Source organism: Lycium ferocissimum, chromosome 12, assembly GCF_029784015.1.
Source record: "Lycium ferocissimum isolate CSIRO_LF1 chromosome 12, AGI_CSIRO_Lferr_CH_V1, whole genome shotgun sequence".
NCBI classification, from domain to species: domain Eukaryota; kingdom Viridiplantae; phylum Streptophyta; class Magnoliopsida; order Solanales; family Solanaceae; genus Lycium; species Lycium ferocissimum.
In genome coordinates, this window is record NC_081353.1 from 43,563,134 (window position 1) to 43,588,913 (window position 25,780).

Sequence of the window (25,780 nt, forward strand, 5' to 3'; positions counted from 1 at the left end):
TGAGTGTTCTGCTGGTAGGATGCAAGTACCCGATCATGTTGTCGGTTATACTATAGCATTCCCCACGTTGCAAGCAGTTATATATATATGTATTTCTGTTGGTTTACTGTTTTTCAAACTTTACTCATGCTCTCAGTTTCAGTTCATGTCTTATACCTATATTGTGCCATGTTCTTCATTTCAGCAAGTTTTATATACTAGTAATATTCACCATGTACTAACGTCCCTTTTTGCTCGGGGGCCTTGCCATCACGATGCGGATACCGATTTTCGGGAGCATACACACAACGCGGTAGGATCACCTCGATTATCGGCTTATCGCGAGCCTCCTACTTCTCTCGGGGTTCAACATAGAGTCTGCATTAGTATTCAGTTTATGGTAGTACAGGGCTATGTCCTGTCAGTTAGTATTCAGACATGTTTTAGAGGTTTCATAGGCAGATGTTAGTACACGGAGTCAATTGTTCTTTTATGTTTGCAGACGATTACGTTTTCATGATATGTCATGCTATGAGATTACTTCAAGACTTTATTCCGCAATTATGTTTTCATGATTCATTTAAATTGCATCATATAGATTATGTTATTTTGATGCCCATGTTGACAAGCAAGCCATGAGGTTCGCTCGAACACATGCAAGCAAGGCCCGAGTGCCGTGTTATGCCCAGGCCATGGTTCGGGGCGTGACACAAGTACCCTCGGGGGGTGGTCATTATGACCCTACTTACTTACTTTATTATAAAAAAATATTAATCTTCAGCGAACATCTCACAGTCCGAATCCCACTTGTATTTGAATCTTACGTAACCATGTTGACCATATTCTACCCTCAGGTAACGTATTTTCATCCGATTGTTCTCTTCGCGAAAAAGGTTAAGAGCAAAATTCAATTCTTGTGGAGTGTCACAAGGCATTGACATAACACGTTTTTTTGGGCGTTTAAGCCCTAATGGCCTCAAGTTTTGTTCAAGTGTTGCAGCCTCCTTGACACGCCAATCCCACTCCTGTCTCATTGTGTTGTTATATTGTCGATTGAATCTGTTGATCGGTTTATTTGAGTATTTAAAATCATCATCTAGTTCCCATGTCCTACTCATTGCTTCGAATATGTTTGTTGGGGTAAAACATGTAATAGAACCAATATCAGCAAATTGGGTATAGAATGACTTTAATATGAATGCTAATTGTTCATCAATCATGTTATATACTACTCCTTGATTTGACAACACCAACTTATATTGCGCAACATTTAAATGCGCAAAATATGAGTTTTTAGAATGACATGTTTAATTTGACAACACCATGCTGCATTATTTGATTATTTTTTATGACACTAACTTGTATTGCACAACATTTAAATGCGCAATATATGAGCCATAGACGACACACTATGCATGACCGCTTTTTATGATGCACTATGCTTGATTTGACAACACAATGCTCCATTATTTGTCCGCTTTTTATGACACACTATGCTTGATGTAACAACACAATGCTGCATTATTTGTCCGCTTGTTATGACACTAACTTGTATCGGGCAACATTTAAATGCGCAATATATGAGCCATAGATTACACACTATGCTTGTCCGCTTTTATGACACACTATGCTTGATTTGACAACACAATCCTCTATTATTTGTCCGCTTTTATGACACTAACTTGTATTGCGCAACATTTAAATGCGCAATATATGAGCCATAGATGACACACTATGCTTGTCCGCTTTTTATGACACACTATGCTTGATTTGACAACACAATCCTCCATTATTTGTCCGCTTTTTATGACACTAACTTGTATTGCGCAACATTTAGATGCGCAATATATGAGCCATAGATGACACACTATGCTTGTCCGCTTTTTATGACACACTATGCTTGAATTGACAATACAAAGCTCTATTATTTGACCGCTTTTTATGACATTAACTTGTATTGCGCAACATTTAAATGCGCAATATATGAGCCATAGATGACACACTATGCTTATCCGTTTTTTTATGACACACTATGCTCGATTTGACAACATAATCCTTCATTGTCCGCTTTTTATGACACTAACTTGTATTGTGCAACATTTAAATGCGAAATATATGAGTCATAGATGACACAGTATGTTTGTCCGCTTTTTATGACACACTATGCTTTAAATGCACAATATATGAGTCATAGATGACACACTATGTTTGTCTGCTTTTTATGACATACTATGCTTGATTTGACAACATGATGCTCCATTATTTGACTGCTTTTTATGACACACTATGCTTGATGTGACAACACAATACTGCATTATTTCAGAAATCTTATCCTATTGCGCAACATTTTCACGCGCAAAAGTATTGCGCAGTATTGTCATGCTCAATAGGGTTCCCGCGTTTTTTAAAATGTTCACTTTTGCGCTCATATTTTTCCTATTTAATATGAACGTTGGATGAGGTAAAAACTCATCCATTTCATAAGTTTAAGTCTTTTAAGTTCTTGAAAAAAAAAATCAAACTTCAGAGAAAAAATGTCTTCTCCATCTTCAACTGTTAAGGTTTCTCTATTCTGGGATAGAGATATACTTGATGACAATAATACCGATCGTTATAGTATCAAACCAAAAGCCCATGTAAAGTTTCCAACAACCTTGAATTACTAAACATTAGTCACTTACCTACACAAAAAAAATGAACACTAATCCCACGCAGTATGGATTATCTGTAATTGGCACGTATCCACACATAATTTCACAAGGTTTAGTACTTTATGGTGTGTGGAATATCAATGATGATGACTTTTTGAGGGAGTATTTGAGGGCACCTGAAGAATATAGGGATTTAGTCGCCATTTATGCTCTTGAAATATATATAAAAAAGATACCTAAAGAAGTCCTCAAGTATAGCCTACTCATGATTACATTTATGGGGACTTTATTTCTTATGCACATATTTTGAGTGGTCAAGTGCCGCTGGAAACTCTAAACCAGCAATTTAATCAAACTTACACTGAAAATTGGTAAATATCCATTTTAAAGTTATTATTTTGTGTAGTAGCACGTGTTTATTTTATTTATTGGTAAATATCCATTTTTGGTATCTTTGTAAGGGCTATACACCTGATATGAGTAATATTGGGCAAAACTCTCAGTTCAGTGGAGCTGAAAATTATTCACAAAACTCGCCAGTGGTACCAAATGTTGATTTTGGGCAATCCAGTCAGTTCGGTGGAGATGATCTTTCTCCAAACCATGTCAATATAGATCAATATTGGTAGGTTCATTACCTTGAACTAAAATAATCCATATATATTTGATGTTGGTATTTAAAATATGTTACTTTTCGTGTAGGAAGAGGCCTTTCTTAGGTGGTGATGATTGTCCAAATTATTGTGAGACATCATCAAGTGATAGCGAACCGAATAATGCAGAAGTAACCGATGATGATGACGATGACGAAGAGGTTGATGTTTATTTTGGTAGGCAACAAGCAAATTTAATAGAATTGATGCAAAGTCCGCTACCGGAAAACCCAACTCCCGACAGCCCAATGCAGTGGCATTCTGACAATATTCCATATCTAGACAATCTTCAAGGTCGTGCTGATTCCTTTGTCTTCACCAGAGAGGATGATCAATGTCATCAAAAAATGTGGAAAGAATTGGCCGATCTTATAAAAGATGATTGCTATCTTGAAAAAGGGATGGTGTTCGAATCAAAAAAGACTTCGCAAAGGGCAGTCAAAATTTATTGTTACAAGAAAATTAGGGAGTATAAGGTTGATGATTCAACCAGAAAAATATGGAGACTACTTTGTGGACGACAGTATCAAAGCTGTCAATGGATGCTTCAGGGAATTGTTAAGCCCGATGGTATGTGGGCTATCACAAAATTCCACAAACATCAAACTTGTGATATGGGAGAGAATCGAGCAGATCATATTAATTTAGATATAAATATGATTGCTCAAGTGCTACTTAAAGACGTTGCCGAAAGACCGAGGTAACCTATTCGACCTAGTTCATTATAATTCTTACATCAATTAAATTGTCATTGCTAAGTGTTGTTTGTTTAAACTTGTGCAGGATCCCCATCAAAGATTGCACTAGAAACGTTAAGATAGTATATCAAAAAACAATAAGCAAGAGAAATAGATATCTTAGGCGTAGGCGTGCGTTTAAGATGATTTATGGAAATTGAGAGGGCTCTTTCCAGATGTTGCCGAGGTATATGGCAGCTCTACAAAAATTCAATGCTGGAACTGTTGTAGAGTGGAGGCTTCTGGCCGGTAATATTTTCAACTATGTGTTTTGGGCGTTCAAACCATGTATTGATGGTTTTGCTCCAGTCATATCCATAGATGGCACGCATGTATATCTTGTATATGACATCAAGCTACTGATTGCAGTAGGAATGGATGCCAATGGGTTGATATTCCCTTTTGCTTTCGCAATTGCTGCTAACGAGAGCAACGAGACATGGGGGAGGTTTTTGAACATTTGAGGCAGCATATTATTAAGGATCGTATGGGCATATGCGTGCTATCTGATCGACATCAAGGCATAATGCACAGCATGTCTACTTTGGAGGGTTGGCAGCCTCCTTTTGCTTACCATCACTATTGTTTAAGGCACATTAAGGCAAATTTTCAAACGAAGGTTGGAAACGGCACACTCAACAAATTGATGTGGGCGGCTGCAATGGAGCATCAACCAAAAAAAAAAAATGGCTTGTGAGGATGGAGACGATCAAGGCAGTGAGTCCAGAAGCATATATTTGGTTGAAGAAAATCGAAGTTGAAAAATGGACATTACATGCTGATGAAAGCAGGAGATGGGGGATGCTTACAACAAACAGCTCGGAGTCATTCAATGGTTTGCTAAAATCTACTCGGGGACTACCCTATACTGCAATGGTAAGAATCACTTTCGTGCAAGTTGTGGAGTGGTTTGTGACAAGAACAAAGCACGCCAGAGCCATATTAGTAGAGGGTGGGAGATGGATGCCAAAACCTTCAAAAATGATGGAGTATCACAGGAAAAAATGTCAGCTACACAAGATAACCGAGTATAGCCTAGCTGAACGTGTGTATGAAGTCAGAATAGGTTATTACGAGGGGAGGGGAGGAAACATACATACCGTTTATGAGGGCATGAGAACGTGCAATTGTGGTAAGTGGCAAACATACCACATGCCGTGTTCTCATGTCGTCAAGTGTTTCAAGGTAATGGGAAAAACGGTATCAAGTTATGTGGCATCGGAATTCAACGTCAAAAGTTACGCTAAAGTATATGCCGGCCACTTCTACCCACTTGATGATCAAGCTTATTGGCCAAACGAGCCATTTTCAATGGTTGCTAACAAGGAGTATATCCGTAAAATTCGGGTTAATGCACGAACTCGGATTCACAATCAAATGGATGTCAATGATAGGACATACTCTCGCAGGTGCTCTACGTGTAAGGAGTTTGGCCATGATAAGTGTTTGTGTAGCCTACGAGGCCGTGGTGCAAGTACGTCTCGTAGTAGAAGAGCCTCTCATACTTGATGTCTTGTTTTAAATATTTTGTTATTGTAAATAACGATGTATTATTTGGTTATTGCAATGAATTATTTTAAACCTCTCGTATTGGATGAATTATTTTTTAACATAATATTTTTATTTGTACGTTCGAAAAAAAGTAAAACACTTAAAACCAAACCTTATAAAATAAAAGACTTAAACCCAAAGATAACAAGATTCAAACAAACAAAACTTACTTCGGGGCATTTTACAACCCCTAAAACGACGATCCAAACATTTAGGTAAACTTGATGTACTGAGCCGACATTATTGTCCGCAAAAAAAGATATCAAGTTCTATACAAACTATTAATATTTCGGAGTTTTGAAATATGACTAATCTTGGGTCAAAGTATTAAAACAAACGTGAATTTGAGAGCTTTGAAATTATGTAGAAAAAAAATACTACCCTTTGCGCACTAATTTAGTGCTCAAAGGGTACTTCGGTCACTTTTTTTTTAACTGAGTTATTTTGATACCTGTAGTCACTTTTTGGGTCATTTAAGTTGCGGACTCACATTGCTATTATGGACCAAATAAATATGCAGATGAGTATTTAATGGTCTTTAAGCTATACATAAACTTAGTATCCAGTGGGGCCATCTTCAAACGGTAATATACACTGAATGGAAATGTTTCTATCTCAAACTCCTGATTATAGACAATTTGAACTAATTAATTAAATATTAGTAATGGTAAATAATATAGAAAATTGCTTCTTCTTCCAGTGTAGTGGTAAACCTCCATTCTTCTTAATTTTTTGGATTTTGCCAAATTTTGGTCCATCTTAATTTTTGAGATTTACGATCAAGTATAAGACTTACTTTAACCAAGATCCAGCTAAAAGACAAAAATGATAGTTCTTGGAAAATAAGGGTAGTTGAGGTTTTTCTCTAAAATATGAATAACGTTGTATGTATTGGTATCAAATATCCTCTTAAATATATGATTGTATATAGGGGGGATCCACCAGTGCTGTATCGGTTCAGCGCGAAGTATAAATTTGTGTATAAAAATTCAATAATATTATCATAAATAATATATATGAATTCATAACTTAAAACAATGAGTTAATGCTAAGAACCTTAAATTGTTAAATCATGGTTCCGTCTCTGAGTATATAGATCGAGTATTCTCCCAGACAATTGTGAGGGGGGGGGGGGGTGTTGCATTGCTCTCTTGCTCGAACAAAATCCTTTGCAGAATAAACATTACTTTTTTTTTTTTTAAATTTCTCACCTGTTGTTCAGTACTCATTTTGAAGCTTGGCTTATTCAAGTTCGTACTAGGAAGCCCGACTTTTGGTAGGAGTGAACGCTCCCTACAAAGCTAGATGACTTCATTCTCAAAGCTTTAATCCGAGATCTATGATTAAGAACAGGCCCAAACTCATCGACGGCCCCTTGTGGTAGTCAAGATTTTTCATAAACAAACGTTGATTTGAAATCACGATAAATGTCTACTTACTATCTTATCCTTATATCTCTCTAAAAATGTTCTCTAATCAATATTGATTGTTTTCAAGAATATTTAGTATTAAGGGTATGATGGGAAAGGTTTAACTAATTTTATCTTAATTTTGTAAATGAACAAGTAATCTGAGACATATATTTTAATAATATAGGCAAATAATATGAAACGGAGGGAGTAATCAACTAAAAGGCAAATCCTACGTAAAACACATCATTGTCAACTATATATAGATATTATGCATGTAAAACAAAGATTATTAACACCTGCAAGGATATGATTGTAGCAAGTTGGAAGCTTAGTCCAAAGAAGTATTAATGAGTGTAGTCATATTTTTGTAAAACGTTGGTACATTTTTTTTATTTTTTTTGTTTAATTCATCAGACAGGTTGAAAAAAAGTTAGGGTATAACGTTGCCCCATCCACGATAAACCCCTTTTGGTATATCGTGAAAAAGGCAACCCTTTGGTTTTTTTTGGGCAAATTAACGCCATTTAGGTTCCGGACTCGCTATTTATATATATATATATATATATATATATATATTATATATATATATATATATATATATCTTAGTTTCTTTTAATTCGTTTATTGTTTCTATGAAAGGCTTGACCAATAAATAGGACAAGGAAAGGGAAAAGATAGGAAAACATTATTTGTGAAATTTAGACCCTACAGAACTACACTTAAGTAGTACTCCCTCCGTCTCAAATTATCTACCGTGATTTCTAAAAATAATTATGTTAATATATTTGTTATTTTAGAAGTTCAAGACAAAATTAATTACTCCCTCTATTCCATTTTCCTTGTCATGATTAATATAAATATTTTGTTGAAGAATGAAAAAAGTATCACATCGGCATGGTCAATGAGATGAGTGGTGTTTTTCAGTATATGAACTTTGACCTCCCTCAATTTGCTTTTGGGGTTGAGTTAGGCTCAAGATCCATCCTTTACATATTTTACTATCTATACATGTAAAATATATTATTGAAATACATCTAATTGTTTTCTTATTTCTCTCAATTTACTTGATTAAAGGGTAGGTTTTCCTGGATTACATATGTATAATGTACCTTATATATTTGTGTATTTCTAAATGAAGGTTGAGAGGAATCCTTCTGGACATGATTTTTGTTATGGATAATCTTTATGGAAACCTACTATATTAATCTCCATAAAATAATACAAAAATCAGATTGGAAAACATAATTCCTCCAGGAAAATCAGCTCGTCTTCCCTCAGTGTTTAATAAAGCTGCTTAAATGCTTAATTGTGTATCTTGTTGACCTTCTGCGATTTTGTATTGTTTTTGGAAGAGAAATTTTAGTTTAATTGTGATCTTTACTTGTTTCTTGTATAAAAAAATCACTGAAGGAATCTATTTTGTTTGGGATCCATTGTTCTAGTGTGATAATTACGTAATAAATGACTAGGTTCCTAGTTAGTGTTAGGCGAGATTTTAGTCATAGTATGCAGAGGCGAATCCAGGATTTCAAGAGGGTTCACCATTAGCTACGGGTTTTTTGATCATTCCTTTTGCCTTTGGTTCGTTGCAGCTTAGCGCCTATGGAGGTTTTTGATTTCTTTTGCTTTTGGGACTTGAATAATTAGAAATAAAGGGGAAAAAAGCCATTAGATGTAATATAAAAAAAAAAAAAATTGTTAAAATTATAGAAGAAAACGGATTTAGAATAATATAAAAAGGAAAGTTAAAAGACTGCTTTAGAAAAAAAAAATACATAAAATGTGCAAGAGCTCAAGTTTGATCCTGTGACTTTGAGGAAATAAACACAACCCCTAACCAGTGCTTCACTCAGTCTGATTTGATCATGTGTTCCTTTAGTTAATATTAGATATATATTCAGAATTATACACATAATATATCGAGTTTAGTCGAGTGATCATGTGTTCACGTGACCCAAATTTAATAGCTAAATTCGCCCCCGATAGTAGGGGTTCAGTTTTTATACTATGTATAATTGATTACAGTTAATACTCATTTTAAATCTACGATGTATATTTTAACAATATTGCTTCGTCACGTAATCTTTATCATTTATTAATTGGAGAACCCCAACTGCACATCTACCATGTTTAAATGGGCTGCATGCGCCAAACAATATGCTTTTTGTAATCTAACGATCTAATAGAAGTCTCATCAAATATCAATCGTATGACTGGTGAACAGTTTGCATGGGCGGCTGCAGCATAAAGCAACTCGAGCAAGTGCTTTAGGCCCCAATTTTTTCGAATTTATATATATAATAATTCTTTTAAATATTGTATAATTCAAATTTGGTTCTTCGTGAAATGACTAGTTTTTGTGTGAACAATATATAATTTTCTTGGATTGGTACAACATATATATTCATTGTTTTCTTCTTCTGATAAGCAGGGGAAGATTTTAAAAGATAGTGCATGCACCAAATCTAACTTTTAAATTATTATCACAAACAAGTTGGGAAAATCATCAAAAGTATAAAAGTAATAATATTTCAAGCTCCGATTCACAAATGAGAAATGCTTTATTGAATATAGTAGAAGTTAATGATAATCCAAAAACTAAAAGGGAAGCTATTTATTCCACAACATATATAGGAGCTTGATAATTTTGACTTAAAAAAGAATAGAAGAAGAAGATAATTTTGAGTTTGTTTGGGCATGACAACTTGGCATGCACGATATTTCATCAACCTTGAATGGTCTGTCAAACATAATGGTCACTCTGATATTGATATTGATTGTTTAGACTTATTTTTTGATCAAAAAGGGTTAAGAGAAATAGAACAAGTAGAGATGATACTCTAATTAATCGGTATACTCAATTAGATAAAAAAAAAACTTGATTCTTTTTCAAATACTTAATATTGCTTATAGAATAATGAGAACAATTCTTGTGACAGTTGGCTCAGCAACTGTATTGATTAACAATGTCTCAAGAGACATATTTAAATGGATTAGTTATATTATCAATTAAAAAAATATTAATGACTTTGCATATAAAAAGCTAGAAAAATAGACGTTAAGTAAGAATTATAATAATCATTTTAATAATAATAATAATAATAATAATAATAATAATAATAATACAATGCCTGTTATAAAAATTTAGCTTTATGCCCCCTTTCTTATATATTGAGCCGCCCCTAAGCGTTTGGTACTCCTATAGATATAGCCTATAGGTAAAGCTTGAAAATTAAAGTCAAATGGTCCCTAGTTCGTTTATTAGTCATATCTCCCAATTTCCCCCCTACCTTTTAATTATAACGTGTACTATTTTATTTCTTTTTTCACAAGCATTATTTAATTATCTCTTCGCATCTAGGGCTGTCAAATAGGTGTGCTGATCGATCCGTCTAAAAGTTATTTGGGTTGAAATGAGTTAAAAGTCGGTCATAACTCACGCTAAATTCTTACTAAGTTTTAATTTCCTTATTTATTTTTTTATAATTTATTAAGAACCTTATAATTATTTTCTTTGTTATGACAATATAATGTATCAAACAAGATGTCTTTTTAAAAATATTTTGACAAGATTTTTCATATGTCAATTTGGATTACATATCAGTCCAACTTTTAGATGAAACTAAATTGGCGTGATCATAATGAATAAATTAATAAATAAACGGGTTAATAATTCGCTCAAACTTAAACTGGTTGGACGAATCATGTCTTCGTGGGTTAATTTTGGGTCATTTGTACTTTTGCCCTTATTTTGTGGTAGTCTTTAATTTTTGTCCCTCAATGCAAACAACTCTTTCATGGGGCATAAGTTTATATTTTCCATTATAATATCCTACAAGTTATGTTTTGAATCTTAAAGAACTTATGCCTCGCTAGGTATAAGTTCTATTTTGAAGGGCAGAACGATGCAATTTCTTAGTTAATTTTGCTACCCTATTCAATCTATAAATTCACTCCCATTTCATCTCTTTTTTGGCACCTTAATTCTCGCTTAGCTTCCACACACACACACACAAAAAATAAAAAAAAATTGCCTTTCATTCCATGGGCGACGAGAAATTAATCTCCGACGTGAGGTTATCGTCCGTCGTGCCGGCGACTATCACGGGAGACGATAAAGTCCATGAATTTACTAACATGGACTTAATCATGAAGCTTCATTACATTAAGTGTCTTTATTTTTTCAAAAATGATGTAGTTGAAGGTTTGGATATTCATGACCTAAAAAATCCCATGTTTCAACTTCTTGAGCTTTATTATCATGCTTCCGGCAGGATTAGGCGGTCCGGTGGCGGCGACGACGGTGGCAGGCCGTTCATAAAGTGTAATGACAGTGGTGTTAGGATTGTAGAAGCAAAGTGTAGAAATAAAACAATTGATGAATGGTTGGCTATGATTATGAATGATGCATCTGTTAATGAGGAGCTTGTTTATGATCAAGTTCTTGGTCCTGATTTGGGCTTTGCACCTCTTGTGTTCATACAGGTAAGAATTTTTTGCACTATCGGGTCATTCTGATTATATTTATAGGAAAGTCTTCTTAATCTATAAAAATAAGACAGATTACTTGCTACAACAGATAAAGATGACCTATGCTATGTAAAAATTGCATAGACTAACGGTTTATATAGCTTAGATTGATACTAATATATAAGGTTTTTGAATGAAGATGCTAAGGTGGTAAGAAAGTATTCACAATTTTAACCTAAATAATTTTCTCTCTCTATCTGTATATACTATCTCTCTGTGTGTATAAAAACCTGTATCAACTGGTCTGGTACCAGACGTCTACCTTTTATGATCAATTTTAATTTTGAATGTATTCTTTAAAAAAATTCAACTAAATAATGTCCAAACGCGTGCTAATAAGTTTCTTACCTGAATTATCAATGATTCATGAAAATGTTGCATTGAAAATTGCAGTTAATCTGCTATAAAAGATTACTTATTTGATTTCACTTATTATGAGTAATTGTCTTTAATAATAGTATAAAAAAATGATATGATAATGTAAATGTTGGATGCACAACATTACATCCAACATTGATCTGTAAATGTTGGATGTACTCATAATAGTATGAGTAATTTAGCTTAGATGTATGGATAGCATAATGAAAATGTTGAACTGAAAGTGCAGTTAATCTGCTATAAAAGATTACTTATTTGATTTCACTTATTATGAGTAATTGTCTTTAATAATAGTATAAAAAATGATCTGATAATGTAAAAACAAATTGCAATATTGGCGCTAGAAGTTAAACTCGTTTTATAACATTAGATTTATTGTCTTTTTGTTTACATGGGTTTTTCACATAGTCACGTCTACTAACTGAATTTACTGGTTCAAGTAGTCTAACTGGATATTGCTAGAGTTTTACCCATAGTACTTGTAAGAAAGTAATTAAAAATATAAAAATAATCTTGAACTCGGTAATAAATTCATATAAGAAGAAGTTTAAGAAAAAATATTTGGTGATTTCTTTCCATCGGTTCTAGCTCCGGTGGACAAAGTTACCTGGTACTTGTTGCTGGTGGGAGGCAGGGGCGGAGGGAGGAAAGGGTCAAGGGGGTCCGAACCCCCTTCGGTGAAAAATTCCACGCTTGCGTATATGGTTAAAATTATTTTTTATGTATATATAGTAGGCGATGAACCCCCTTTGACTTCTTCGTGTGTTTACTTTTTCATATTTTGAACCTCCTTAGTGAAAATCCTGACTCCGCTACTCGTGGGAGGTGACAGGTATCCCGTGAAATTAGTCGAGGGGCACGCAACCTCGGATTATAAAGAAAAACAAGGGAAAATTGCATGGAAGTATTAATGATACATGAATTTGTGCACGTTATATTCAGGCCCCGTGATGGGTGCCTACATGGACAGGAGATCACGTACTGTCGAATTTATTTTCTTGAACTGCTGGACTATATTATAGTTGTCTGTCAACATTACATGTTGATCATTAAATACGAATAATCTAGTTTCTGCCCAAGTTGAAAGAGTTGGATTGAGAAAAGAAAAAAAAAATACTAAGGTAGTCGTATACCTTCAGGAAGAAATACTACTTTTTCTAACAGAAATGTGCAACGAAACACTCTTACCCCAACGAATTGGGTGAATAGAGACCATTGCAATTTAAATAGAAAAAAAAATCCCTGCAAAAATTTTCTCAAAGACTTTGGAATTTCTTTCTATCCATACAGCATGCATGAACTCTGTGTTAAGAGTCGCATATCAGTGGGTTAAAGAGCATATGGTCTCTTTATATAGATCCTCCTCTCATGAGCTAGCTTTTGAGTTTGAGTTAGGCTCAAGATCCATCTGTTACATGATATCAGAGACAGACCCACCCAATTCATTGTTTCCGATATTGGCTAACCATGATTGAAAATGATTTGAAGGTCTAGAGTTCGTAACTAAGTTACGTCTTTTTACTGGTAAGGGCGGCCGAGTGGATTGAGCAGGAGATATCCCAAATGGGAGGTTACAGGTTCGAAACCCTGTGCATGCTTTATCGGTCGAGCTCATCCCACGGGGCTTACCTCGCTAGTGGGGTTTAACTCTCCAAAGGTGGTTTGCATTTACCCTAGAGCGCACCCAAAGGATAACGATTGCGGGTTCCCTAGTTTACCCGAAAAAAAATGGCTACGACATGATCTAAGAATTTTTTACATTATTAGATTACCTTTATATGCATGTTATAAACTTACCTGTAAAATATCATTTGAATGATTTGAGAGTATTATTTTCATACACTAATAGTGTATATAACTTAATTTTTTAATCTCGTATTAAGATCAAGAATTGACTCTTTGTGGGTTCTAAATAAACCATGGACCATCTTTTGTAGTAGCAAAAATAACACCTAATCTTTGCACAGGAGTTGGGTTTACCTTGTGCGCACTCGAAAGGTAGCGATTGTGGGTTCTCATGTCATCCAAAAAAAAATAACACCTGCTTTTTTTGTTTCTCATATGAAAATCAAGAGTTTCTTCTTTTTTTTTTTTCGTAAGTAGGTCATTGCTATATGACCAACCCCACCCTTAGTTTGGATTTGGTACAAAAAGTCAAGTTGCACTGGACCCTTATCTTTTCGAGCTCGAATTTTGTATACTTTATCCCATGATTCTTTTAACACCTTTTACTAGGATTTATACTTACAAGTTACCAAATCTTTGCCTAACTTATCGTGCTTGGAAATATCTACCTCTCCTGAATATTCCAAGGAAATATCTTTTCCTGCCAAAAATAATAATTTCAGTCCCTTTCCTTGTAATTAATCTTATGCAAAATAATAACTCTTTTTTTTTTTTTTTTAAAGAGTTATAACCACCTTCTTGTTATTGTTAATTGCAAATTAAAATTTCTAGTTTTGTACATAGAATTATTTAAGTTACATTTACTGACAGTATAAAAATTATTTAAATGTTTAATGCAAGGTAGTTATCATTTTTAATATATTACTAATTAATGATAACAAAAATTTACCTAATTACCTTATAAGTGACCTGATTGTGTAAATACTTATTGTATTGGTCAGTCTTAAACTCTTGTACATAATCTCTTTGTCTTGATTTATGTGGAAACTTTCCGTTTAGTCTGTTAAAAAAAGAATGACAAATTTATATATCTAGAAATAATTTAACTTTAAAATCACATTTTACCCTTAATAGAATGATTTATAGCTACAAAAATATCTATGACTTGTTTTAGACTAGAAGTTCTAAAAGTATTTTCTTTTTTTCTGAACTCCGTGCTCACCTAAATACTGCCACATAAAATGGGCTGAACGAGTATATCGTCAATATAAAATCATTTTTTTTGTGCGGAATGCCCTTCAAAGGCACTAGTCTTTAATTATTGCCCCTCAAATTTGAAATCTTTAATTTTTTTCCCTTCGCCTAAAAACCCATGGGTTCCGGGTTCGAAACCCCGCTCATTCAAATATTTAAAAAAAAAAAAAAATCGCAAGGCAAAAGTTTGTAACGAAATTAGGCTTATTTGGGCAAAATTAGGCCTATTCGGGCAAAGTTAGGCCTATTCGAGCAGAACAAAAGTTTGCTTTAAGGCAAACCTCTGCCTGAATAGGTCTAATTTAGCCCGAGTAGGCCTAATTTTTGCTACAAATCTCTGCCTTGTGAAATTCTTTTTTTATTTTTATTGAGCCGAGATTCGAACCCAGAACCTCGGGATATTAGGCGAAGGACAAAAATTAAAGACCAGTGCCTTCGAAGGGCGATCGTGCAAATGACCCATATAAAATTAGGAGCTTCTGTTTTCTATTGGTTCTCCAAATAGTTTGTACATTGGAAAATTCCAATCACTTAAAGTTGTTAATTTTTGTCTACTTTGGATCTCTTTTTGTGTCCAGTTCACTTGGTTCAAATGTGGAGGGATGTCAATTGGGCTAAGTTGGGCTCATGTCCTTGGAGATGCATTTTCAGCTTCAAATTTCCTCAACATTTGGGCACAAATCATGGCTGGTCAACTCCCACCTCAATTTCTGAACAAGCCAACAATAACCAACAAATTCATCAATAGTCCATTATTATTATCTACAGTTGAGAAGTTGCCATTTTCTATAAAGAGAGTTAATCCAGTCGGTGATCATTGGAAACTCACCAACACTTGCAAAATGCAATCACATTCTTTCCATATCACACAAAAGCTACTAAACCAATTAATTTTCAAGGTCTGTGGAACTAAAGTGAAGCCTTTTGATGCAATTTGTGCTACGGTCTGGAAAATTTTGGCTAAGGTAAGGAAATATTCATCAGAGCCCAATATTGTGACCATTATACGTAGGGACGACAAATCTTGTCACAGAAAAACAACTGAAGTGTCAAGCAACGGTCAAGTGATTAGCATAATTGAAGCAAATAACGTCATAGTTTCTGAGGCTGATACTTCAAAATTGGCGAAGTTGATTGCTGAAAAGGTTGTGGACGAGACTAGAGTTGTCGAAGATTTAATGAAAAAAGAAAATGGCACTTCGGACTTTGTTGTGTATGGGGCAAATCTCACATTTGTGAATCTTGAAGAGGCAAAGATTTATGATTTGGAAGTTAGGGGTAAAAAACCAATTTTTGCAAGTTATAACATAAGTGGGGTTGGTGATGAAGGTGTTGTTTTGGTATTGCCAGGGCCTAAAAATTTGAATGGAAAAGAAGGTGGAAGGATAGTGAATGTGATTTTGCCTGAAGATCAAATTGAAGGGTTGAAAAATGAGATGAGAGAGGCATAAAGTGTTTTTCGAAATTAAAGAGAGGATTTACTTTCTATTTGCATGGCCCTATGATAATTAAGGATCTTGGTTTTTGTAGTTTCAGTGTTTAAAGTTGAGGATTCAATGTTTATTTAATTATCTTGACGATTTATAAAAGCAAAACTCCATATGATGAGTGTGTTTGGACATTATTGCTTAATTATTAGGTTGTGAAATAATTGAAAATTTTGATGGATAAAAAAGGGAAAGAGAAAGAAATACAAAATAGATTAAAGAAGAAAAGAAGGCTTGATGCGATGCGATTACTATCACAAAAGAGTGATAATTGCTATCTAGGAGTTTGTAAACAAAGCTTCTTTGATATACAACAAGTATGTTATTAGTCGAACTAAAAGTGACCGATATGGAATAAATAAAAAATCTCTATTGATAGAGAACATACAATTGAAATAGATTTAAGATTTAGACTTATTCTGAAAGGTTACATACATTTTATCGGAACATATACGACCATGTGAAAAGATAAAGATGAGTTTTCATATACGATCAGAATATATCCCACGATAAATTTATAACGCCAAACGAAGATGTTATAAATTTAATTCCAAACTTAGTTCTGGATATCACACATTTTCCAATCAAATTTGGAATTATTTTACAACACCTCCCAAATAGGATAAAGTTTAGTCTAAGAATTATAATCCCAGAACTATGATCCCGTAATAATTTAGTCTATGAACCAAACACCCCTACCCCACCCCCCACCCCCACCACAAAGGTTACAACTTTTTCCGTGTTCAGACAATTCACCACAAATTTTGCAATTCTTTTTACTTTTCTATCTTCCCCATTTCCGCTCTTTCAAGTTTTCACCAAAAGTACGTACATATATGATATATACGCTAATTTTATTACAGTAATATACAAAGACTCGTTTTGTTTCCCTTTCAATTCTAGGTCCACCCAAACAGATCCTTAAATGTTGACCCCCAAAATCCTAGAGTCAACCCCTACCCTAATACCACACTACACCACTGCTCCTCCGTCTGCTCCACCATCTTTGTCGGCGCGTGTTGGACAATATGGAGTCGAGTTCGGAGTTAGTGAGATCGATGGTGCTCCTTTAAAAATTATCACGTGGCTTTAAGAAAAACAAAAAATGGTTCATCATCTTCATGTTAATTCAAATGACCCGATTTTATTTTTAAATCCGATCCAACTAAATAAAAAACCCATACGCGATCAACTTGTCCCCGAATCCTACATCTGGAGCCACTAAGCACATGAGCGGGTAACCCATATGGGGTTTTTATTTAATTGGGTCGGGTTTAGATGGAGCGGGTTTAAAAATAAAATCATTTTATTTTGGGGGATTTCCGTTAAGATAAAGGTATATTTGAAAACTTTAATGACAAGAGGGGTATTTTTGACCTAAATTTGTAACGGATGATATTTTTAACCGTTTTCCCAAAGTAGAGGAGCATTTTTGACCCTTCTCCCTTCTTTTAAAGCGACGGGATAATTTTCTAATTAAGAAACAAGGTAAATGATTTTTTAATTTGAAAAATGAGAGTACGTAAACAAAAATGACAAATGTGGTCTAGTTGTTAGATGACGAGGGTATACATGAGCAACTTTTTTATCGGGAGTATATAATTGTAAATCGCAATTCCCTTGTCTCGTAATACAAAGAGCCCCTTTGGATTGGCTTATAAGTTGGTCAAACCAGCTTATAAGCCATTTTCAACTTAGTTGGGTGTTTGGTAAAATAGAAAACAACTTAAATTAAGTTAAAAAATGCTTAAAATAAGTCAAAATCATAAGTTGCTCAACCCCAACTTATTTTTTTTGGCTTAAAAGCTATTTTGGTTTGACCAACAACTTTACAAAACCAACTTCAATTAAGTTAAAAAGTGCTTAAAATAAACCAAAATCATAAGTTGCTCAACCCCAATTTATTTTTTTGACTTAAAAGTCATTTTGGTTTGACCAACAACTTTACAAAAACAACTTCAATTAAGTTAAAAAGTGCTTAAAATAAACCAAAATCATAAGTTGCTCAACTCCAACTTATTTTTTTTGGCTTAAAAGCCATTTTGGTTTGACTAATAACTTTGCACTTTTATTCTTTATATTTTCTATTAATATCAATCCCTTACTTCTCAAAATCCTTTAAACATTTTTATTCAAATACGTAACTATTTATTTATAAAATAACTTTCAAAGATTTAAAAAGTAATTTAAGCACTTAGAGCCCATTTGGATTAGGTGAAAGTACTGTTTTGTTATGCTTAAAAGCCAGCGGGCTCGAAGACTGTTTTATTTCCCTTTGACTTTTAGGTCCACCCAACCCAGAATCCTGGGGTCAACTCTAACACACCTATACACAACAACCTAAATTCCGCGCTACTCCGCCTGCTCCACCACACGCGTGTGGTGGCGCGTGTTGGTCAATTATGGACTCGGTGGAATCATCATTGGGGAGCGATATGGGACTGCTGGTGGTAACAGCGTCGTTTGCAGTAGTAGTTGGATTGGTGGTGTTGTTTGTGAAGAAGAGATCATCAAGTGATCATCCAAGTAATGAAGTGAAGCCCCCAGTGGTGGTGGAAAAGGAGATAGAGGTTGAACATGGAAAAGTTAAGGTTACTGTGTTTTTTTCTACTCAAACTGGTACTGCTCAAGGCTTTGCTAAGGTATCTAGTATATGGATACAGTCAACGTGTCAAATCTCACTATATTGTATCTGCTGCAAAGTATTTTTCTGTTCCTTTCACTATCTTTTCTCTTCTTTACGTATCTTTTTCGAGCCGAGGTCTTCCTGAAACAGCCTCTCTACCCCCACAAAGGTAGGGGTACAGTGTAGGTACATTCTATCCTCTTCATACCCCACTCGTGGGATCACACTGGGTATGTTATTGTTGTTGTAGCGAAATGTTGTTATAAAACACATATACTACTCTCCGTCCTAACTTATGTGAGGTGTTTGACTTGACATGAAGTTTGAAAGAAGACTTTTGAAACTTGTCTTCTGAGATGAGCTATAGACATTTGTGTGGCTGTAAAATGGATATTATAAAGTTAAGTTGTTTACTAAATATAAAAATGTGTCATTCTTTTTTGGACGGACTAAAACGGTAAGAATGTCCTATAAATTGGGACGGAGGGAGTAGTAATAAAATAACATAACATGAATATTGGTTCTTAAGAGAAGTTGACCCATTGTAATGAAATTTTGTCATAGAGAGGTTTGACTGTATAAATTCATAAAAAATTTAAACGATGTACTCCCTCTGTTTTATTTTGTTTGTCTGGTTTTGACTTGGCAAGTAGAGTTTAAGAAAGTAAAAAAGACTTTTGAACCTTGTGGTCTTAAATTAAAGATACGTAGAATGTATCAAAATATCTTTTAATCTTGTGGCCTTAAACATGTCACGTTGAAAGTTGGAATTAAATAGTTACCAAAAAAGGAAGAAAACATTCTTTTTGGAACGACTAAAAAGGAAAGTACAACAACAACAACATGCCCAGCGAAATCCCACAAAGTGGGGTATGGCGAGGGTAGAGTTTACGCAGACCTTAATCCTACCTTGGGAGGTAGGGAAGGCTGTATCCAGTAGACCCTGGACTACAAAGGAAAGTAAGATTAACAAATTGAAATAGAGAGAGATAATTGTTTCTAGGAATGACAATTGATGCAGAGGAAGTTGGGGTGTAATAGGAATGGTGCAGGGTAGAGATATTTTGTTCCCTTTAATTTTGGGGTCGAGATGGGGATTGATACACCTGCCCCATACACCGCCCTAACATGAATCTGAATTTTTGAAAATGCTTACATTCAGGACACATTAGTAGGAGTACATATACATATATTTGGGATGTATTATTTTTATTTTATCTTCATTTACACTTTTGAACTATCAGAATTTTAGTTGTTGATGTATATGGGCTCAGGGCGAGACTATTCATAGCAGTTTGATGCTTTTGAGTTGGATCATTTTCTATATATGAAAAACATATAGTTTAGATATATCCTGATTTGAGAATTGGGGACTGATTGGGGATGAGTTTGATGAAAAACATAAAAAACAATGGTGGAACCAAAGACCAATTGGGGTTCCAGAAGATTAGATTTATGTTGGAACCTCTTGCAACGGCGCTTCATGTCACGTGTTGTTGTTGCTTTCAGATTTGATGGTCCTGCATGTGTATTGCTGATTCTTGACAAGGCATTTTCCAGCATTTCTTGCCAATCAATAGATAAGAATACAAATTATTTTTCGATGACAAAAAGAAAATTTAACTTAAAATTACTGATCTCTTAGACTTCAATTGTCATCCCAAAGGCACAGATCATGATTTAACTCACAACCAGCACTTTGATTAAAAGTAAGCTTTAGCTTGTTACTGTTGTCCACTTTGATGTGTCTTTTCTAGGATCTTTGCCTTTTTCTGCAACCTGCAAATAATCTGAACTGGTTTCAAAGACTTCTGTGATAAATGTTCCTAGGAGGGTGGTTTGTAAGTCCTTGATTTACTATAATGTAAACTTTTCTTTACCCGGCAGACTTTAGCTGAGGAGGTAAAGGCAAGATACAAGAAAGCCGTTGTGAAAGTTGTTGACATGGTAAGTTGAACAGTAGGGTTTTTTCTTCTTAATCGTGTTATTGGTGACCCTATTGTATTCGCTTCGCTGTAGGAGGATTATGCTGTTGATGATGATCAGTATGAGGAGAAACTGAAGAAAGAAACCTTAGCATATTTCTTGGTGGCGACGTAAGGATATGTTCAGTTGGACTTTGGCAAAGTTTGACTTTTTGTGTGGTTAAGAGAAGCATGTATTTCGTATGTATGCTTGATTCCTTCATTTTTGCACTGGAATTTAGATATGGGGATGGGGAGCCTACTGACAATGCCGCGAGATTTTACAAGTGGTTTACTGAGGTAAGAATGGGAATCATTTCTACTTTCTGTTTCTTTACTTTCTTTCTCGTTGGGGTACTTTAATTTTATGTTCTAAATTTTAAGGGGCAAGAACGGGGCTTGTGGCTTCAACAGCTTTCTTATGGTGTCTTTGGGTTGGGAAATCGGCAATATGAACATTTTAACACGGTATTTTATTAGCTATTTCTAATATTTTTCTTTTCTTTGTTCTTATTTTGTTGTCTGACGGAAATTTTTGGAACAGATTGGGGAGGTGATGGATGAAAATTTAAGTAAACAAGGTGTGTATATGTGACATTTACCAGCTGCCATATGATCTTATGTCTTTGTTGAATCCACCTTAGCAGAATCATTTGATCTAACAAATTTACACACGGCATTGTATTTCTTTAATGATGTTTGCAAATAAGTATAACCTGATATCTTCCCAATAAAGAAAAAAGATAAGGAGGGAATTTGCTCAAATTTTGATTATTTTGAACTGCCCCGTGAAGTTTTTTTCCATCTTTAGGTGCTTTCATGTGCATAATATGTTTCCTGAATTTTTGTTAAAAAGCTATTCTCAGCTGATGCACAATTTCCAACTCTCATATCTATCAGCCTGTGATAATATTGTTTCAAAATCGGATAAGTTTATTCCACAGCGTGACTTACATGTTTAGCATGACAGGTGCTAAACGTCTTGTGCCTCTTGGCCTTGGGGATGATGATCAGTGCATTGACGACGATTTTTCCGCTTGGTAAATTGAATTTATTGCTGTCAATGCTCTCGATTACTTTGGTTTGGTACATTCTTTAGTTCCTTTTTGTGTTTTGGTGAGGTGATGCTATTAGGCAGTGTGCCTTTTTGGTTATTTACCTTGATTTATTTTATTTAGGCGAGAAAAATTGTGGCCAGAATTGGATAAAATACTCAAAGACAAGGATGATGCAAAGTCTGTAGCTACTCCATCTACAGCTGCAGTTCCTGAATATCGTTTAGTTATTCATGATTCCACTACTACAAGCTTTGAGGATAAGCACACAAGCATGGCGAATGGAAACATCTCATATGATATTCACATCCATGCAAGTAGGTGTGCAAATGTGATACTAATTGCTTTGATTTGGAATTTGGCTTACGGCTTTCCCATTTTCTTTACTTCTAGAGTAAATGTTGCTGTTCAAAGAGAGCTTCACAGACCCGAGTCTGATCGTTCATGTATACACTTGGAATTTAACATATCTGGCACTGGGATTTCGTAAGTTCGTTTCATGTTTGTCTGTTTATTTGGTTACTGTCATATTCATCTGTTACAGTCAAAGTTCTTTTTCTTTTTTTGAAATATCTTATTAAGGTGTTGAATATACGAGTAGCAGAAAAATTGTTCACTTGCTTAGTTCCAACTGAACTGCTCTTGGCTTTTTGTTGTCATCTGCAACAGCTTTCATGTATTGCGAGTTCAAATTTGGGTACACTGGCCTTTGGTGGAGTATGATCTAGCCTGTAATTAGATCAGTTATAAAGTTGCTATGTTAGTTAGAAGAGTCATCAAGTTAGATATTGCCCCAACGTATTCTTGGTGTCAGATTCTATGATCTCGTGACTCTTGACAGACTTAAGTAGCTTATGCCTGAAGTCGACCACCTGGCCAAACTAATTCTCATGGTTGTATTATTCTTGCCTCATTCTGATGGTACACTCCCATTTTCGCTGAATATTCCAGTGACACTGTGCCTATCTTTAGGAAGATCGCTGATATAATGGTTTAGTACTTCACTGTGCCGATCTTCTTCTCAGATATGAAGCTGGAGATCACGTGGGTGTTTATGCTGAAAATTGTGAAGAAACTGTTGCGGAAGCTGCGAAATTATTGGATCAGCCTTTAGACTTATTATTCTCCATTCACAATGACAAAGAGGATGGTACAACTTTGGGGGGCTCATTGCTGCCGCCTTTTCCTGGCCCTTGCACTATGCGCGCTGCGCTTGCGCGTTATGCAGATCTTTTAAGTCCTCCTCAAAAGGTGTTTCTTTGGTACTTGTCAATACTTATTTTAGCAGTTAACATTCATGCCTTTAATGGGAACTCTAAATATGCGTTTTCAGGCTTCTTTGATTGCATTAGCTGCTTATGCGACCGAACCTAGAGAAGCAGAAAGGCTTAGATTCTTGGCATCTCTACAGGGCAAGGTGACTGCTTTTTGACAATTCTCTTATTCTTCTCGTCATAAGAGACTTTTTGTGATTATGGATAAAAATCCATGCACATAAGTTAGTGCATTAATGTGTTCTATTGTCTTTCATTCAGGGTGAGTACTCTCAATGGGTTGTTGCTAGTAAACGAAGCCTTCTTGAAGTGATGGCTGAGTTTCCTTCGGCCAGACCACCTATTGGTTTATTTTTTGCAGCAGTCGCCCCTCGTTTACCCCCACGTTATTATTCTATCTCATCATCTCCCAGGTGGCTATCTCATCCCAACATTTTGGCAAATGGAATTTATCACGCCCCTGGAAAACATTAGCATGTATTACTTGAGCCCGACTTTGGTGGTCTATGGTGGATGACCCTTCTTTGTCATCTGTGCAGATTTGCTCCTGATAGAGTCCATCTGACCTGTGCTCTAGTTTATGGTCCAACTCCCACTGGTCGAATTCACAAAGGAGTATGTTCGACCTGGATGAAGGTATTAAAGAAGTCTTGTGTATGCAACCAATATTATCCCATTCATAAGCAGAAATCCAGCAAATTGCAGTTCCAAGTAATTTTGTTCTTTGTAAAAGTCGCTGGCTCTATACTGACCTCTTTGAGTTTATTCAAATCAAATCAGAATGCTGTTCCTTCAGAGACAAGCAACAATTCCAGTTCTGCTCCCATTTTTATTAGGCCATCTAATTTCAAATTACCTGCTGACCCTTCAGTTCCAATAGTCATGGTGGGACCTGGTTCTGGCTTGGCACCATTTAGAGGATTTCTGCAGGTACTCTGATTGCTATATGTAATTCTATATGCTTGCCTTGGTGCAAATCCTATAAAGTGGATATGTTTATCAGGAACGAGCAGGCCTGAAGAAAGAAGGTGCTCAACTTGGCCCTGCTCTATTGTTTTTCGGTTGTCGCAACCTCAGAATGGTATATTCTGATTTACTATGAATTTATCTAGTCAATATGTCTGATCCCGCCTACAAGACATCCTTACGTTGATATTTGATTTTAGGATTTCATTTATGAGGAGGAGCTCAACACTTTTGTAGATCAAGGTGTAATTTCAGAGCTGATAGTGGCATTTTCAAGGGAAGGGTCACAGAAGGAGTATGTTCAACATAAGATGACGGAACAAGTAAGCATGCTGTTAATAAGAGGCTTAGACTTGATCTGCGTATGACAAATTCAATGTACCGTTGATGCAATTCTTAACTTTTGTGCAGGCCTCCCAGTTATGGAGTTTAATCTCCCAGGAGGGATATCTATATGTATGTGGGGATGCAAAAGGGATGGCCAGAGATGTACATCGTACACTACATACCATAGTCCAGGAGCAGGTATTATGACCCCTCACTCTCTTATTTGGACCATTCATGCATGATGTTGTTATTAATGTTAACATTGTCAAAAAAAAGAATGCATGATGTTGTTATTGGACGCTTTACCTGAATCCAGTATATACAATATATTCTGGTCCTTGTGCAAAGACATTTTAATCTATGTCTAATAGATGATGATTTGGTACTCTGCTGATTATGAGATCCATGCTCGAGTTATCGCCTATTAACTATACAGTTTTTTTAGTTGGCAAATGTCCTTTTCATGGTGACAAATGTCAGAAGCATAAGCTTTCTCAACGCATCTATGTTATCCACCTACTGCCTAATAAAACTGAATCTCTGGTGTGCCTTCGGGGCTGTTGATTATACAAAGTATATAAATTTGTCAATACTCTTGTTCTTCTTCTATTTGTGATTTGTTCCGATCGATAATATTTGTTCCAAATTTAATCCAGGAGAAGGTTGACTCATCCAAAGCAGAGGCCGTTGTTAAGAAACTTCAGACGGATGGAAGATACCTCAGGGATGTCTGGTGATTATTAAGGCACATTCTATCTACACCCAACCATTTTTGTTCCTTTTTTTAACTCGTAGAAGTTCCCTTCAGTTGATCTAGTTCAAGCAGGCAATGGCTATAAACGGCTAATACACAAGGTTTGGATTCTTTGCAACATCTAATTTCTGTCCACTCGTCGGCTATTTCCTGTTTTAGTGGAGTGGACACAAGTTAACTTTACATTTGTACCATTCTTTGTAAGAGATTCATAGTCTACATAGAAATTGTTATATTAGTTGGCAAACACAAGTACACAACTCCAAAGCATACTGTAACCTATATAGAAGGCTTTTTGTATGAATAGCTACACAAAAGAAGGCAGATATGATAAATGTGTTTGTGCACATCGTCTTACTTCTGCTTTAAAAAATCAATGGAATTTTTACTCAACAAATTAGCATCGAGGAAGATTATCGTTTTCCACTTCTTATTTTGTTGTTTGCCCAAAGAAAGCTTAATATTTTACTACTACACATTTGATGCTAATTCAGGCTATCTTTAATTCTCCTCATTTCTCCAAGTTTTTTCACCAAAACTTTCCAGTCGTACAAAA

The 25,780-nt window shown here is 35.2% G+C and overlaps 2 protein-coding genes across 2 annotated transcripts; both read left to right on the top strand.

Moving 5' to 3' along the window:
- The first annotated feature begins 10,899 nt into the window (after positions 1-10,899).
- Positions 10,900-16,376, top strand: LOC132039609 (protein ECERIFERUM 2). The gene is made up of 2 exons (XM_059430109.1): positions 10,900-11,468; positions 15,350-16,376. Exons 1-2 carry the CDS (start codon positions 11,028-11,030, stop codon positions 16,220-16,222), a joined length of 1,314 nt encoding a protein of 437 aa, XP_059286092.1. The 5' UTR covers positions 10,900-11,027; the 3' UTR covers positions 16,223-16,376.
- Positions 16,377-18,650: 2,274 nt separating this feature from the next.
- On the top strand, positions 18,651-25,258 carry LOC132040184 (NADPH--cytochrome P450 reductase-like). The gene is made up of 18 exons (XM_059430805.1): positions 18,651-18,900; positions 20,772-20,831; positions 20,904-20,980; positions 21,091-21,148; positions 21,233-21,316; positions 21,393-21,429; positions 21,819-21,888; positions 22,027-22,224; positions 22,297-22,389; positions 22,929-23,154; positions 23,237-23,320; positions 23,439-23,590; positions 23,717-23,813; positions 23,958-24,107; positions 24,181-24,258; positions 24,344-24,466; positions 24,555-24,668; positions 25,127-25,258. Exons 1-18 carry the CDS (start codon positions 18,661-18,663, stop codon positions 25,205-25,207), a joined length of 2,022 nt encoding a protein of 673 aa, XP_059286788.1. The 5' UTR covers positions 18,651-18,660; the 3' UTR covers positions 25,208-25,258.
- The last annotated feature ends 522 nt before the right edge of the window (positions 25,259-25,780 follow it).